The sequence below is a fragment of the Heterocephalus glaber genome, unplaced genomic scaffold, assembly GCF_053883595.1.
Source record: "Heterocephalus glaber isolate CG9 unplaced genomic scaffold, H.glaber_assembly_v1.0 deba00001744, whole genome shotgun sequence".
Taxonomy (NCBI): Eukaryota; Metazoa; Chordata; class Mammalia; order Rodentia; family Bathyergidae; genus Heterocephalus; species Heterocephalus glaber.
In genome coordinates this window covers 492,695-509,313 of record NW_028258450.1, presented here as the reverse complement: position 1 = coordinate 509,313, position 16,619 = coordinate 492,695, and the positions used below count along the sequence as shown (strand labels likewise).

Sequence of the window (16,619 nt, the reverse complement as noted above, 5' to 3'; positions counted from 1 at the left end):
CCTCAAGATTATGGCAAATTTGAGTTACACTCTGATAGGATAGCACTGGGATGGGAAGAAATGAGTATGCTCTGAATAAATAACTTTAAAACAAATCTAGGCTGGGAAAAAGGGAGGGGCAGGGAGGTTCTGGCAACTCTCTCCCAAAACTGGCTTTGCCAACTTTCAGACAAGGAAGGTTGAGTTTCCTACAGACTCCCAGATGTACCTTTTCATTTATTGACATTGGACGGAGGCACTGCAGCCTCAAGGTGCTGTATTAGGGAGGACAGAGTGTGGAGGGACTTTTTTCCTTTTCTTCTGAGTGTAAAGAAATCCCCCAGGAAGCCAGTGAGAGATGTGGAGTACATCAGCAGTGCTGTGGCAGGACAGGTCGCATTACTTCTTTTTCACTTCTGAATAAACTGTTTCTGTGATTGTAGAGGATGGGGAGTCTGAAGTTGATTGCTTTGTTTGCAGGACATTGAAGTTCAGGGAAGAATATGCAATTTCATCCACCTGTGAAGTACAAGCATCCATCAATTAAATTACTGTCACATGCCAGCACTTCACCTTGGCTGGTATGATTCAACACCACTGTGCTGTTACCTCTTTGAAACATTTAGCTTTGGAAAGGGCTTATTCTCTGGTTGCTAACATGTTGATGAACGATCCTTATAAGAGATAGATTATGGTGATGGTATGATACAATGGAATATAATAATACAGCAATGAGAATGAACCAGTCACAAACATATACAACATGGGTGAATCTCACAAAACAATGTTGAATCAAAGAAGACAGGTGCATATAAGGATGTGCTGTCAGGATAGTGACTATGACTTGTAAGGAAGTGACTGGAAAGGTTTTTTTGCAGGGGATAGACATATAGTGTCTTGACTAAGGTGCTGTTTTCATGGGTGTGTTCAGCTTGTGAAAGTTCACACACTATAAAAGTATACTTATGATGTAGCCAATTTTTAGTATATGTGCATGCTCTATTGAAAGGTTAAGATGAAAAAAAAATTCTATAAAATAAAGGAACCAGAACCCCAGATCTATTAGAGGGGAAATTATCCTTTGACAGTAGGACCAGGGTCATATTGAAGGTAGATAAAGGAGGAGGATGCAGTGACTTCCTTGTTTTGGGTATTGTACTGGGTGCTTTACATTTTAACTCATGTGATCACCTGCACTTCCTTTTGAACCAAACTGAGGATTAAAGAGCTTATGTTATGTGTTAAGGGTCATAGAGCTACTAGTAGTCACAGGTTGGATTTACACAGAGGTTGCAGATAATTCCAAAGTACACATTCTTGCTATGAGGTAGACTCATGGAAGTGATTAACCAATACTTTTTTGTTGCTGCATTGAAGAACTTAGGCCCAAACTTGATCTCACTTTTGTGTCTTCAAGAACAATCCATTCTTGGGGCCAGGGATTTAGCTCAGTGGTTCCACCGCCTGCCTTGCAAGTGCAAGGACCCAAGTTCGATCCCCAGTATCCCCTCCCCGCCAAAAAAAGGAACAAAAGAACAATCCATTCTCTCCAGGAACATTTTCATGGGAAAATGAGCCCATAAAACTGGTTGTGCTTACCTTGTTAGGAGAGTTATCAGAGGGGCCCGGACCTGGGGAAGCAAAAGAAGAGTTACCACTCCAAGGAAATGCAAAGCTGACTTAAGGCCTGATGATTTAGCTGAAGGAGGTAGCAGGGGGTGGTTGCTGGGAGTCTGGGAGAGCAAGCCCATGATCGCTTAAGGAATTTGCTTCCCCCAGAGTCCGTGGTCCAGACCCAGTGCACTAGAACCAGAGGATGGGTGGGGGTAGAGCCACGAGAGGCCTCAATCCACCTCTGAAGATTTCCACCAGTTCACAAGGCCTTGGTCTTTTTTGTCCCGCCCAGATGTGTTTCTTAGCAACATGCTCCAATGGCAAGGAGGGGCAATGAGGGCCCATAGCACCCAGCGCACCCATGAGGCAAGGAAAGTCTCACCGAGGGAGAATGCCCACATCCGTAATAGAGGCAGGAGGGGAAGGAGTAAGGATGAAGAAATGACTCCTGGCGCCTGCCTAGCTTAGGTGGAGTGAGCCTCTTTCCAGGCTGTGTCTCAGGGGACTCTTGTGGTTAGGAAGGATTTGAGGATCTGTGTTGACTTAGGGCTGGGAAGTGGATCCCCCCGTAAAAATTCAGGGGGGAGGGAGTAGTTGGAGAATCTAGGGTTCTCTGTCGGAGTAGGGCACATGGTGGGACATATCCGTTCTGACTGGACGAGTGGCTTTACTTACTGTGGTTGGAGACTGAGGGTTTGTGCTCTGAGAGATCGTGCTGGTCGCTTGCCCTAAATAAATATCAGACACTGTGACTGCTATTCCCAAGCACAGGACCTTTGATCCCTGAGTTAGGAAGGACACTGTCAGCAGATAATTCCTTGGCATTCCTGGATGTCCATTCATTTTATGGTTGGCATTGTCTTTTTTCTTAGGCCCTCATTCTTCAAGCTGTCATAATACTGTTACTGTTTACTCCTTTCCTGTTCGGTAGATGTCCACGTTAACATCTCTTTTTTCCCTGGTGCTGGGATCCAACCCAGGGCAAACACTCCACTGCTAAGCTACAGCCCCAGCTGTCTAGATTTAGTCTTTATTGACTCTTCTGTGCCTACTTTACCTTAGTGCCTCTCCTATTTTGTTTTCCATAAGTAGACTTTGTTTTTTTCCCCCTTATTTTATTTATTGTCCAAGGGGGCTTTGGTTGTTTCTGCTTTCTCTTACATTACTTCCTGTCTTCTCCCTCCCTCCTCCTGCCACTGTGGCCAACAGAGCAGATGACTTACTTTCCTCTGCTTCTCCTTTCATTTCCTCATTGGACCTCATTTTCCTTCTTGTACCTTGACTTCCTGACTGGGGGGATAGAGGAACATAACTGGATCTGTTCCCTTAAGCTTTACAGGGAGGGGAATAACCACGCCCAAGAGACAGTGGGATACAGGGAGCATGAAGACAGGAGCATGAAGACCCATTGGAATTAGTGCTGAGAAGCAGGAGTTTAGGAAAGGAAAGAGGATATCCAGCCCAGACACACAGCTATAAAGGTCCTCTCCCTCTCCCAAGCATGGCAGATAGCCTTGGAGGAAATGACAGAAGTGGAAAGGCCATCATACCTGCCCATCTTCCTGAAAAACAGGAAATACGCCAGGGCACCTATCAGAGCCACCCCGGCCACAACTGCAACCATAATGCCAGCAATGGTCCCACCTGGGAGGCCAGGACTGGGTGCATCTGGCATGGAAAGGAAAGAGAAAAAGAAATGAAGGTGAAACTTTTACAGTGGGGTGCCTTGAGACACAATTTTTATTTGTCTATTTATTTATTTATTTTGGTACTGGGGAACTGAACTCCGGCCCTTGTGCTTGGGCAGCAGGCGGCGAAACTACTGAGCTAAATCCCTGGCCCCCGAGACACAATACTTTTTTTTTTCTTTTCTAATTTTTTTTGGTACCAGGGATCAAACTCAGGTCCTTCCACTTGAGAGGCAGGCGGCGACACCACTGAGCTAAATCCCTGGTCCCCAAGACACAATTCTTAACATGAAGTAATCTCTCTTCATTCCTTCAACAAATATATTTTCCATGGAAAGGTTGCTGTGAGGTGGTTGGCAGGTCTTGTAATTTTTCCCCACTCACTGCTGATCTATCTTCCTTCAATTCCATCCTGGCCTTTCTGCAGTCTGAAGGCTTGGGAAATGTGAGAAAGGCTGATTGTTATTTTTGTACATTGCAACTTCCTATTTTTGTTGTTGCATCTTTTCTCACAGGATCCCAGTTGTGGTGGCCATGACCTCTGGAAGGCTGAGGCAGGAGGATAACAAATTCAAGTCTAGCCTGGACGACTTAGCAACTCAGTAATACTTTATGTCAAAAAAACTCCAACAACAACAAAAATGCTGGAGATCTAGCTTAGTCTAGAGGTGGTTCAATCCTCAGTACTACAACTAGTCAGTTTCACCAATAAGAAGAAAGATTTGTACCCAACAAAACAACAAAACATTGCTGAAAGAAATTATTAAAAAAGACACAAATGGAAAGTTATTCTATTTTTTTTGTTTGAGATAGGGTCCTCCTATATATATAGTTCAGGTTGTCCTTCTCCTGCCTCAGCCTCGGAAGTGGTGGGATTACAGGTGTGTGCCACCATACCTGGCCCATGTTTATGTATTGGAAGACCTAATGTTGTTGAGATGACAGTACTACCCAGAATGATCTATACGTTCAACGCAAGTCCTATCAAAACCCCAGTGACATTTTTTAACTGGTTGTGATGGTGCATCCCTATAAACCAGCGCTGTGGGAGGCTGAGGCAGGATGATCACAGGTTCAAGCCCAGCTCAGGCAACTTAGCAATTTAGTGAGACCCTGACCAAAGAAAGGGGGTGGTGGTGATGGCTGGAGATGTAGCTCAGTGTGGAGGCCCTGGTTTCAACTCCCAGTAATAAAACCAACAAGATCCAGGACACTTTTTGCAGAAATAGAAAAATCCACCCTAAAATTCATATATAATCTCAAGAGACCCCAAATACTCAAAACAACTTTGAAAATGAAGAATAAAATTGGATGATTCACTTCCTGATTTCAAAATTTAGTATAAAGCTACAGTAATCAAAACAGTGTGCTACTGGCATAAAAAAGGTATATAATCAATAAAACAGAATAAAAAGCTCATACATGAATGCTCACATATATGGCCAAATGATTTTTAAATATTTAAAAAATTTCATTGCCATATGATAAGAACATATATGCATGGGGTACAAAGTGGCATTTTAATATATGTATTTAATATGTGACAATCAGATCAGGGCAAACGGTGAATGGCATATCCATCACCTCAGACATTCTTTGTGTTGGGAACATTCAAAATTGTCTTTGCTATCAATTTTGAAATACAGAATCAAGCACAGTCAAACATAGTTATCCTGCTGTGCTATAGAATATTAGAAGTTATTCTTTCTATCCAGTTGCACTGCTGTGGCCAGATGATTTTTGATGAGGGTGCTAATACTGTTCAATGAAGAAAAGTCTTTTCGGGCTGGGGATTTAGCTCAGTGGTTCCGCCGCCTGCCTCACAAGTGCAAGGTCCTGAGTTCGATCCCCAGTACCAAAAAAAAAAAAGAAAAGAAAAGATAGTCTTTTCAACAAAGGTGTTGAGAAAACTGGATATCCATGCAAAAGAAAGAAGCTGAACCTTTACCTAACATTACATACAAAAATTAATTCCAAATGGATCAAATAACTCAATGTAACAGCTAAACCTATGAAATTCTTAGAAGGAAACATAGGGGAAACCTTCACGATGTTGGATTTGGCAGTGCTTTCTTGCCTTTGATACCAAAACCATACGCAACAACACTAAGCAAAAATAGATAAGTTGGACCTCATGAAAATTAAAAGCTTCTGTGCATTAGAAGACATTATCAACCTGTTTTCCAGAAATTCCTCTTCTAGATATATGTATAAAGGATTTGAAATAATTTTTTGGAGAGATAACCAAACTCTTACGTTAAATGAAGGATTATTCATAATGGCCAAGATACGGAAACTAAGTGTCCATCAATGGGTGAATGGATGAAGAAAACGTGGTATATGTAAACAGTGGAATGCTGTTCACCCTTAAAAAAGGATATTCTGTGATTCTGCCAGCATGGATAAACCTGAAGACTATTACGTTAAGTGAAATAAGGAAGGCACAGGAAGAGAAATACTGCATGATCTCACCCACTTGTGGAATCTAAAAAAATTGAACTCATAGAAATAAAGAGCAGAATGAGGGTTGCTAGAGACTGGGCAGTAGGGGAAGAAGGGAATGGGAAGTTGGTCAAAGGGTTCAAAGTTTCAGATGGACAAGAGGAATATGTTTTGAGATCTATTGCACAGCAGGATGACTACAGTCAATGACAATGTATATTTCAAAGCACTAAGACAGCATATTTCAAATATCTTACCATAGAAATGATAGGTAAGAGAGATGATGGATAAATTAACTATCTTGATTCAATAATTTTACATCATATACAAATATCAAAAATCACATTGTAAACAACATCACATAAATGTACAGTTACGTCAGTTAAAAAATTAATAATAATAATGGACATTATCAAGAAAGTAAAATTGCCACTTTCAGAATGGGAGAAAATATTTGCAAGCAATGTATCTGACAAGGCATTAATGTCCAGAACATATGAAAACTACTACAGTTGAGCTTGGTAGCACATGCCTACAATCCTAGCACTTGGGAGGCTGAGGCAGAGGATCACTGTGAGTTCAAGGCCATCCTGGACTATGTAGTGAGACCCTGTCTCCAAAAACAAAATAACAAAACAAAACTACTACAATTCAACAACAACAAAGCACCCCAAACAATCCAATTAAAAAATAAGCAAAGGACTTGAATAGCCATTTCTCCAAAGAAGACATAAAAATGGCCAGTAAGCATATGAAAAGATGTGCAACAGCACTAGTCATTAGGGAAATGCAAATCAAAGTCCCTTCATACCCATTAGGATAGCTATCATAAAAAAAACAAGTCTTTTTGAGGATGTAGAGAAATCGGAACTTGTGTGCATGGTTAAGTGGGAATGTAAAATGGGGCAGCCACTGTGAAATACAGCATAGTGGTTCCTCAAAAAACTAAACAAAGGGGCTGGGGATTTAGCTCAGTGGTTTTGCCACCTGCTGCGCAAGCGCAAGGACCCGAGTTCGATTCCCAGTACCAAAAAAAAAAAAAATTGAGCCAGGGATTTAGCTCAGTGGTTTCGCAGCCTGCTGCTCAAGCGCAAGGACCCGAGTTCAATCCCTGGTACCAAAAAAAAAAAAAAAAAACTAAACAAAGAATTTATTTGGTAATTCTGCAGCTGAGTATATACCCAAAAGAACTGAAATCAAGAATTTTAATAGATATTTGCATATTTACTTCTTAGCAGCATTATAAATAATAGATCAAACATGGAAACAACCCAAAAGTCTACTGATGGGTGAATAAGCAAAATGAGGTATACCCATAAAGTGGTATATCCATACAATACAATAAAATTGTCTTGAAAAAATAAAAGTAAAGGAACAAAATTCTGGTATATACTACAAAATGGATGAACCTTGAAGACATTATGCTAAGTGAATTAAACCAGATACAAAAGAACAAATATTGTATAATTCCCCTGATGTGAAAAGTTTAGAAGACAAATACATGCAGACGGAAAGAATGGTGGCTACCGGGGAGTTATTATTTAATGGGTATAAAGTTTTAGTGCAGTAAGATGAAAAAGTTCTGGAAATGGATAGTGGTGATATTACATAGCAATGTGAATATACTTAGTGTCACTGCACTGTGGACTTCAAAATGGGCTAAAATAATAAATCTTATGTATATTTTACAACACAGCAAAGAAACAACAGAAAAATAGACAAAAAAGAATCTTATCCAAGGTGATACAGTAAATGCCAGATTCAGGACAAGAAACAGTACCGTTGGCTTTCTGCCATCCATGGATTTAACCAACTAAAGTTTGAAAACTATTTAGAAAAAAATGGGTCCACATGGAAAATGTACAGACATTTGCCTTATCATTATTCCTTAAATAATACAGTACAAGAATTCTTTTTTTTTATGGTACCAGGAATTGAACTCAGGACCTTGCACTTGCCAGGCAGGCATGCCACCACTGAGCTAAATCCCCAGCCCAATAATTATTTATATTGTATTTTCAAAGTAATTTAGAGATAATTTAAAGTATATGGGAGAGCTGAACATGGTTGCTCAGGTCTTTAGGCCCAGCACTCTGGGAGGCTGAGGGAGGAGAATCACAAGTTTGAGCTCAGCATTGGCAACTTTGTAACCTAATGAGACTTTGTCTCAAAATTTTAAAAATAAGTAAATAAAAAAGGGGTAGGAATGTAGCTCAGTAAGAAGGCCCTTTGCAGTTGTATGTGAATGCTACACCATTTTATATAAGGCATTAGCGTGTCCACAGATACCAGTTATCTCCCTGTGGATACCGAGGGCTGACTGTATATTTGATTCAGACCCTAACCTCTTAATACTTTGCAAGTCTGTTTACTGATTGGTATCTCCATGGACATAGTCCCTGTGACTTTTATCCATCTTGCATACTATTGGTAGAGAAATCCTCCCCAGTGGATGGAGGAGAGGAGGAGAAGTCACTCACATTCCACCTTCAGCTTGATAGTGGCGCTTCTTCCGGAACTGACCGGGTTGGAGACCTCGCACTGATACTCCCCGGCATCCTCCCTCCAGACGGGGGCTATGGTGAGGGCACTGCTGTTCTGGGACAGCGTCATCCTCTCTGTGAGCCGCAGAGACTGGTCATTGTGGATCCACCGGATGGAGACTCCAGTGTCATTTGAGAGGCAGGTCAGGACCACAGAGTCCCCTTCTGCGACTGTGGTGTTGGTGGCTTGGATGGAGGGTGGTGACAGTGGCTCTGTGGACAGAGGAGGGAACCGACTGAGAGTGGGCCTGGGCCCTGGCTGTGCTCTTCCCCCAGATATTCAGCCAGCTCTCTGGGCCACAGTGAGCTCTGTAAGGTGGCTTGGAGCACAGCCCTGCCCCTCAATAGAGGCTGCACGTCTTGGTTCAGGCGACAGTAAGGAAAGGCCTGTATCTCCCTCTGAACTCAGTTCACACAGGGAGGCCCTTAATGTTCCCTGGACCTCTCTGAAGGATCCACATTGGGAACCTGTTCTCAGCCCATGTGTCATAAGGTCGAATATTTTTCCCATTGACATTTTTTTTAATTTGAAAAAGTAAAAGTGAAGAGTGAGGTTGAAACTGACTCTGCAGAGTGAGCTTGGCCCAAGTGAAAGAGGAAAAAGAACATGTTGGTTTGAAAAGGACTTTTATTTCCTGGCCTGTGGATTAAATAACGCAGTGAAAGAAATCAGCAGAGATAAATGGTCAGTGTTAACAAAAAGCTGACATAATTCTCTCTACCAATCTACACCTTTGGCCCTGCCCTTCCCTCCATGCAGGGACTCCACAGGGAAGCTCCCTGTGTCTCCAAGTGTGTGACCCTTACTGGTCTCCATGGCGCATCACCTGTGGTTGTATCCTCAGCCTCATATAGCTGGGACTTCAGTCAGGACACAACTCCAAGATGCACTTTTTCCATTTCCACGCACCTGATGCCAGGGAGGCTCTGATGGCCTTTGGGGGTATGATTTAACAGATTCAAGACAGGCCTTCCAGATGCCTTTTCCACCCGTCCTATCCCACCCCAGATAGGGCAGGAGCAGAGCCAGTCTCTGGGTGAAATGGAGCAGAACTGAAGTGGAGCTCTGAGCTGCTTGTGCCCTGTCCAAGAGGGACTTCCCCCTCTCATTTTGGGAAAAAGAGAGCAAAAGTATTTCAAATCCCTGTGGGTTCCTTGTAGCTCATGGAGGAGGTAAAAGAAAACAGAGATGACAGAAGGGAGGAGTTAGTGACAGAAAGAAGCCACTTGACCTCAAAAACCCTTCCTCCCCTCACTTTGAATCTCCTCGCACTCCATGGGGCTTTCTGGGGCAGTGAGACCCACCTCTCCACATTCCAGGCTGAACTCCAGCTCTGCCATGAGCAATCAGGAAAGCAGGGGAGGACTCTCAGGGATGGGGCAGAATGCTCAGGGGAGGATGGAGACTTGCTTGTGTCTGTAGACTCAGGCTGGGAACTTACTTCTTTCCTACTATTTCCAGACAATCAAAAGGCTATCCCAGAGCTTGGTGCTGATGCTCCAGCGCCCACTTACCAATGACTGTAATATTCTTGGTTGTGGTCCTATTGAGGCCAGTGGCGGGGTTATAGACGCTGCAGGTATAAGATCCGCTGTCATTTACAGCAATGCTGGGGAGAAAGAGCTCCTGCGTGGATTGCAGGTAATTCTCATTGAAAAACCAAAAATACTGTGCAGGAGGGTTAGAGGCTGCATGGCAGGAGAGGCTGAGGTTTGTCCCTGGAAGGAAATATGAGCCTGAGGCCAATATGACAGGGGCATCCGGGCCATCTGGAGGAAACAGAATAAAGCCACATGTGACATCATCAGAGGAAAGGGGAAGGTCCTGGCTTGTAGAAGGCGGAGTATCTCACTGAACCATGTTACAGCCTTGTTTTTTAAAAAGTCCCAACCAGGTTAGAGGGTGTAGCTCAGTTGTAGAGCACCTGCCTAGCATGCACAAGGCCCTGGGTTCCACCCCCAGTACTACATACTCAGAAAACACTCCCAGTCAGATCTCTCTGTGTGCAGTGAGCCTGAATCATCCCTGTTTTTCTTTTTTTTGGAACCGGGAATCAAACTGAGGACTTTGCGCTTGCCAGGCAGGTGCTGTGCCACTGAGCTCCATCCCCGGCCCCATCCCCCTGTTTTTCCGATCACAGGTGGTTAACTGAATCTCTTCAGGTGGGAGAAGCCTCCTCCCTCCCCCCATTCTTGGCTGAAGGTCAGGCCAGCCTGGACGGCAGGGGCAGGATGGTATGGCAGCCCGGGTGTCCAAGACAGAAGGTCTGTTTTCCGAACTTGAGAGAGGGACTGAGTGGCCCGGCCTCTGCCTCTGGCCCTGTTTATTGGGTGTGATCTGGGACCATGGGAGAATAGAAATTACTCACAGGAAATATTCAGGGTGACTGGGTCACTTCGGATGCCACTCACTAGATTCCGGGTTTCACATTCATAGGGTCCTGTGCCATTCCTTGTGACACTGAATAAAGTGAGAATCCTGCCGTCATCGGACAGGTTCAGCCTATTACCATTTTGAAGGCTCTGACCGTTCATCCACCACAGGTAGGTTGTGTTCTGAGTCTCAGGTTCGCATGTTAATACTACAGAGTCCTTTCCTTCCACAGGGTCGGAGTTGTTGCTTGTGATGGAGGGTTTGGGTAACACCGCTGTGCAGAAAACAGAGAGAAGATTGCCCTGTGTGGCGCCTCTGATCTAGGCAAAGACATTTTCCACCAGAGTTGGCCTCTCTCACCTCTCAGCCAACCTGGGTCCTTAAAGAATCAGGCAGGAGAGCATCTCCCAGGCAGCTGCATGAGGACTGAGTGCTCAGAGGACATGAGGCCACCTGCGATTTGTCTGGGAAAAACACAGGCTTTTTTATGTGTGAGCTAAGCTACGGTATTTGGTCATGTATAGACCCGTAGCGCCTCTCCTGGCCCTCACTGGCCAGCCACCTGGTTTGCCTTGGGCCATGCGGGTGCTGAGTCCCTCTGGCTGCAGGGGCCTCCCCTGCTCAGCCTAGCAAGTTTCCTCTGAGGCTTTGTTCTGCAAGGCTGTCCTAGAGATGGACCATGATGGGACCCGCCCCCCATTGTCCTGAACCTAGAGAAGATGCCACAGCCTGGCCTGAGGGTGGTTGAGTGTGCAGAAATCACACCCAAGGGGACCAGGGCCAAGTCTGACCTTCAGCTCAGTGGTCAGTCTGAGGCCATAATGTGGGGTGACTCTGCTCAGGTGTTTGATGATGACTTACATGAGCATGAGTCTAAGGAATGATCTAGGAAAGTGTGAGGGAGACAGACAGACTCTAGAGCTGAGGCACTTTCTTGTCCTTGGTCTTTAATGTCCCTCTTCTCACTGCAGGGGGAAGATGAGGACCATGTGGATCTTTTGAGAATCTGACCTTCACGGGCCATTTGTCAGGTTTAGGATAGCAATTTGAGATGTTGAATTTCTTCTCTGTGGGAAATTGTCATGAATACCCAGGATCTAAATCCAATTCCTGACAGGGATATTTCTCTAGAGAGAACCATAAGGTCTCAGCTCAAACTCTGAAGACTTTCAGGGTCACATTTGAATCAGAGATAGGTCCTGAAGTCAGTTTGAAATCAGCTACTCCCTGAGCAGGAGACCTGTGAGCCCAGATGGGAGGTCAGAACTTGGCAGAGGGAAAGTCTGCGGTAAAAGGAGGGATGATACCAAATTCCAAGACATGCATCATATTAGTAAATTTAGAAGTCTGTGTTCCCAGTGGCTGCTGAAAATGAGGCAAAGTGAGGAGGAGCCCAACTAGGCATGTAAAATTCTTCCTGTCTTTTCTTTTGACCCCGGAATCACAAGCAGGGTTTTATTAAATTCTTCCAGATCAGACAGAGTCTAACTGAAATGCCAATGGCTGATGCATCTCACATGTCAGAGGACCCACCTTGTGATGATGGTGTCATCATGAGGACCCAAGGGTGAGCAGTGAGCCCCTCAGACGGTGCTTGTCAGGCCAGCTTCCTCTCGGGGAAGGTGTGGGGAACCTTTGAAGGACTGTGAGCCCCACGTAGGGAGCAGGATGGAGTCAGGGGTCCAATGGGTGGAACAAGCCAGGGCCTTTGGGCCTTGCAGGTCTGTCCTTCTGCTTCTGGTGCCCTGGCCAAGTCACTGTAGATAGAGATGCTGGGCCCTATGCTGTGGCGTACTCTACCCATTGGCAGTATGAAAGAACACAGCCCCGGACCAGGACACAATGGAGGCTCATTCACAGTGGGGGACACTGGCTCATGATAGAGCCTTAAAGGGTCGGCAGCTGTGACTGATTTCTGTGGCCTTTACTGTTGTCCAGGAGGCTGGGTCTGGCCCCAGTGTTAGTGAAAGGAAGCAGGACCATACGTCATCAGTCTGGAAAGAAAGGAAGCCTTGAGCCGTGCAGGGCAGGGCTATTCTGCCCAAAATGACCAGGAGGAAGATGAGAGGCAGGAAAGGAGCAGAGAGGGACAGCAATGCCCCAGCAGGGAGCAGTGGGGTTTCAGTGACTTCAAGACACCAGAGACCAAGTGCCCCAAGGAGGCCTCAGAAACAAACCAGAACACTCCTGAAATCCCTTCCCATAGCCCAGCAGTCCCAGGGTCATCATGTGAGGGCCCTCCTGAGGGAAAGAACTAGGGTCTCGGCCTCTAAGTAGGACAGGGAGCTACTGTGGCTAGAACCTTCCAGGATGCTGCATGCACGTCCCAGTCTCTGGAGGGGTTCTAGGTCATCCAGTCACTCATTCACTCATTCATTTATTCATTCACTACTTATGCTTCCCCTCATTCATCACAAAACTATCAAATTGGCTGTAATTTGGTGTGCTGGTTTCAGGGTGTAGCAGGGAGTGAGAGCGCAAAGCCATCTCTTTTATACTCCCGAGAGGGATCCTCAACACCTCAGGAAACATAGGACTTCAAGTCTAGCGAGGGAGGCTGTGGATCAGCTGCATGAGAAAGGAGGCCTGAACATTCTGCAGATGTAGGTGATTTAATTTTAGAGTAAAAATTGGTTAAATCTACATTTGATCTCCATGCTCCAAGCAGACTCTCTCTGAGCTAGTGAGGCTGAAGATTAAAAAACATGAATCAGGTGGCCGGGGATTTAGCTCAGTGGCGTCGTGCCTGCCTTGCGAATGCAAGGTCCTGAGTTCGATCCCCGGTACCAAAAACAAACAAACAAAACAAGAAGAACAAAAAAAAACCATGACTCAATAACTGGCCCCTGGTTCACAGACGTCTAAAAAATCTTCCAGGGTGGGGCTGGGGATTAGGCTCAGGGGTGCTGGCCCCTGCCTCACAAGTGCAAGGTCCTGAGTTCGATCCCCGGTACCAAAAAAAAAAATCTTCCTGGGTGGAGGGGACTGGGCTGTGTTATACACACATAGGTCATGCCTCTGAGCTGCTACCCAGGGTCTGTGAGATCCTGATCCAGCAATGGTATTTCTTCGGGCCTTCATCTCCCTGTTATAGGACACATGGGAATCGGTATCTGGTTTGCCATGCTGGTAATTTAACCTGAATTACCTGACATTGGCATCGAGTAGCCTCCTAAGTAAACAGCATCTATTATTTGCCTCCAAGACAGAATGACCTTGGCCAGTTGCTGGGGGCCCGGGAACACCCAGGAGTATCACTCTGCTCGGTTCTGCCCCTTGGCACACTGGCCTTCCTGTGGGGTCCCATAGTCAGTCAAGTTGGCTAATGGCCGGAGGCAGCTGTCCATCCATCTGTGCTCTCTATGCTAAGTCTCAGGAGTAGGAACTGCCCAGTGCCCTGACCCAGATGTGGCTCTTGGGGTCGTGCACTGGCTGGTGAGCAGCGCCAGGGACTATGAGAGGCACACAGCCAATCACTCATTGCTCCCCTTCATCCCTAAACAGTGGTCAGTTCTAAGGCCAGGAACAAGGCCCCCAGGATCACTTGGAGTCAGGAGCTTGGACCAAGGCTGGGGCTTCCTGGGGCCGAGCTTCTGTGTGGGGATCCCAAGGCTCCCTCAGCTCAGGCCCTGACCAAGGGCCTCAGGGTCGCTCTCAGGGCCATGTAACTAGGAGGGGCTTGGGGCCTGGATGGAGATGACACCCTGGGTAGAGTCACTCTTTCCAACTATCCTTCCCTCTGCCGGGCGGGTTCAGGTAGAGGGCCCCAATCTATTGAAGTTGATCTCCACTGTCTATGTCCTGCGCTGCACGCTCAAAGCCCAGCAGGGGGACATAATGTGCCAGGCTGGGGCACAGTCCAGGCCTGACAGTTTTGTGTATGAAGTGGAATTAACCCCGTCCAGCACCCAGAGGTCATTGAGAGTAACTTACGGTACACACGCAACTGTACAGATGCTAATTCACTCAGAAAATTTCTCTTTACAACTTGTAAGGTGTAGAATCCTGTGTCCCCTTGGGTTATGTTCTGGAACAGCAGGGATCCATTGAGGTATATTGTCTCTCGATGGCTGTATGCAGGGCCCTCTAAGGTTGTGTTTTCATCTGTCATATATGTTGCAATCCGATTATCCTCAACAGTCCCTTCCCCTTTGAACCACAGATAGGCTCTACTATCCGCTGGCACATTGTGGACAAGTAGAAGAACATCTTCCCCCTCAGCAGCATTGAAGGGCACTGATTCAGTAGTCAGTTGGGCAGTGGTGGGTGGGTTCCAGAAGGTTAAAAGTGAAGCTGGAAGAGAGAGAAATTCATCAGTACGGGATGGAAGATGGGGCCCTGAGTCCTGGGAAGATGTTGTCTTCGCTTACTGTTACTGCTGCGTGCGTGTGTGTGTCTCTTCCTAGGTGAGGTCAGCAGCAGACTTAATTCCTTCAGCGCCCCTGCACTTGTCCCCTCCTCTGTTAGGAACACTGCTCGGGGGTGTCTTCGTGGCTCCCTGCTGGCTGCCCTCAGGTCCTGCTCACATCAGGGCAGCCTGGGGAGGTGCCTTCCCTGGCCACCTCACACAGCCAGCCTGGTCTTCACTGTCTCACCTTTTCCTGCTTTCTGCCCTCTGTGGCTCTTGCCAGCACCTGACTTCCCCTTCTAGAGGTCCTCGCTGATCTGCTTTCCTGCCACTGGGACGGAGGTCCGGGAGCACAGGGACCTGCCTGCTCTGTGTTAGAGCCCAGTGTCTGGCACAGGCTGGGACACCTGTGGATGAAGGAGAGGCTCCCAGGGCCCTGCCTGTGCAGGGCTTTATCTGCCAGTTTCTGGTGGTGATGGGTAAGCACAGTGCTTACTACCCTAGTTGTGTTTTCTTCGGAGAGTCACCCTGACATTGTTAACAACAGCTTTCAATATCTAGTGGCCTGCGGGGAGTGGTGGTGCACCTCTGTAATCCCAGCACTTGGGAGCTGAGGCAGGAGGATTGCCACAAATTTGAGGCCACCTTGGGCTACATAGTGAGTTCAAGGCCAGCCTGAACCACACAGGGAGACCCTGTCCCTCTCAAAACTCATACAGTGGCCAGTGATGATTAATTTATAACTGAGAAAAATAGAGTGTTTCTTCCTCCTTTATCAGTTCCCATTCACTGAGAGTTTCCAGTCACTCAGCCTTCTGTTCCTCTGTTGTGTCCTCTCCCCTCATGCTCCAAACAGAAATCTCTGTCCACTCACAGAGTCTTGTCCTGCTCAGGGCACCCAGTCACTCTCTAAGTGTTCATCCTCCCTTATAGCCTCCCAGCCACTGACCCCGCTCACCTGTGAGCAGGAGCCCCTGCCAGGAAACAAATCCTCTGTGGGAAGTGGCTGAGCCAGGCTCCATGGTCTCTGCAGCCTGCCGTGTCCTCGCTCTGTGGAGAAGACCTTCAGCTTCCCAAGCAGGGCTGCTCAGGCAGTCTGCTCTGCTGTCCTGTCTCCCTCTGAGCTCAGCCCTCCCAGTGCAGGAGCCGCCCCAGGGTCATGTGACCTGGGGGCGGAGTCTCTGGGGAGCCTCCCTGTCTCCCACCCTCTCAGTCCTGCCTTCTGGGTTTCTTGCCTTCTCTGTATTACTTGTCGCCACCGAAGACCACACTTGGAGGACAAGGCTTTCGGGGACTCTGTCACCTAAGGGAAGGACTGGCTCACCCCCTCACCAGCCTCTGCACTGTCCTGGCCTTGGGCTGTCCACACCACAGGGAGGACCTGGGGTTCCCAAATCCGGGGCACCTTTCCCTTTGTGACACAGAAACCCAGGGAGGCACTCAGTCTTCCCCGTGTGTTTGTGCGCTCTGGGAATGTAGAATCGACTCCCAGGAGGAAGGTGACAGAGATGGCTCTAGGGGACAGACAGGGCCTCAGCTGAGTGTGACTGCTGAGGGGGCCTGGCCCTGGATCTGTGGTGTCCCCAGCCTGGTCTCTGATGAGATGTCTCAGAAGGAGTTGAGGCCAGGGT

General features: G+C 46.8%; 1 protein-coding gene across 3 annotated transcripts; it reads right to left on the bottom strand.

Annotated features, from left to right (window-relative positions):
- Positions 1-201: 201 nt before the first annotated feature.
- On the bottom strand, positions 202-16,149 carry LOC101708102 (cell adhesion molecule CEACAM1). 3 transcript variants are annotated; one of them, XR_002391764.2, is made up of 10 exons: positions 15,947-16,148; positions 14,574-14,933; positions 10,636-10,914; positions 9,782-10,036; positions 8,204-8,479; positions 3,144-3,261; positions 2,817-2,883; positions 2,269-2,321; positions 1,579-1,610; positions 202-498 (listed from the first exon to the last, which is right to left on the bottom strand). XR_002391764.2 is itself a non-coding variant. In XM_004873005.3 (9 exons), exons 1-9 carry the CDS (start codon positions 16,008-16,010, stop codon positions 379-381), a joined length of 1,557 nt encoding a protein of 518 aa, XP_004873062.1. In that variant the 5' UTR covers positions 16,011-16,149; the 3' UTR covers positions 202-378. The 3 variants fall into 3 exon arrangements, 2 of the variants coding, with proteins under 2 accessions (XP_004873062.1, XP_004873064.1); XM_004873005.3 differs by lacking the exon at positions 2,817-2,883 and having other exon boundaries at positions 15,947-16,149; XM_004873007.4 differs by lacking the exons at positions 2,269-2,321; positions 2,817-2,883.
- Positions 16,150-16,619: the final 470 nt, after the last annotated feature.

Coding starts and splice junctions, on each gene's coding strand:
- LOC101708102 (XM_004873005.3), bottom strand. CDS start 16,010: ATGGAGCCTGGCTCAGCCACTTCCCACAGAGGATTTGTTTCCTGGCAG. Junction 2,322..3,143: donor TTTTTCAGGAAGATGGGCAG/GTATGATGGCCT, acceptor ATATTTATTTAG/GGCAAGCGACCAGCACGATC. Junction 499..1,578: donor CTGATAACTCTCCTAACAAG/GTAAGCACAACC, acceptor TGTACTTCACAG/GTGGATGAAATTGCATATTC.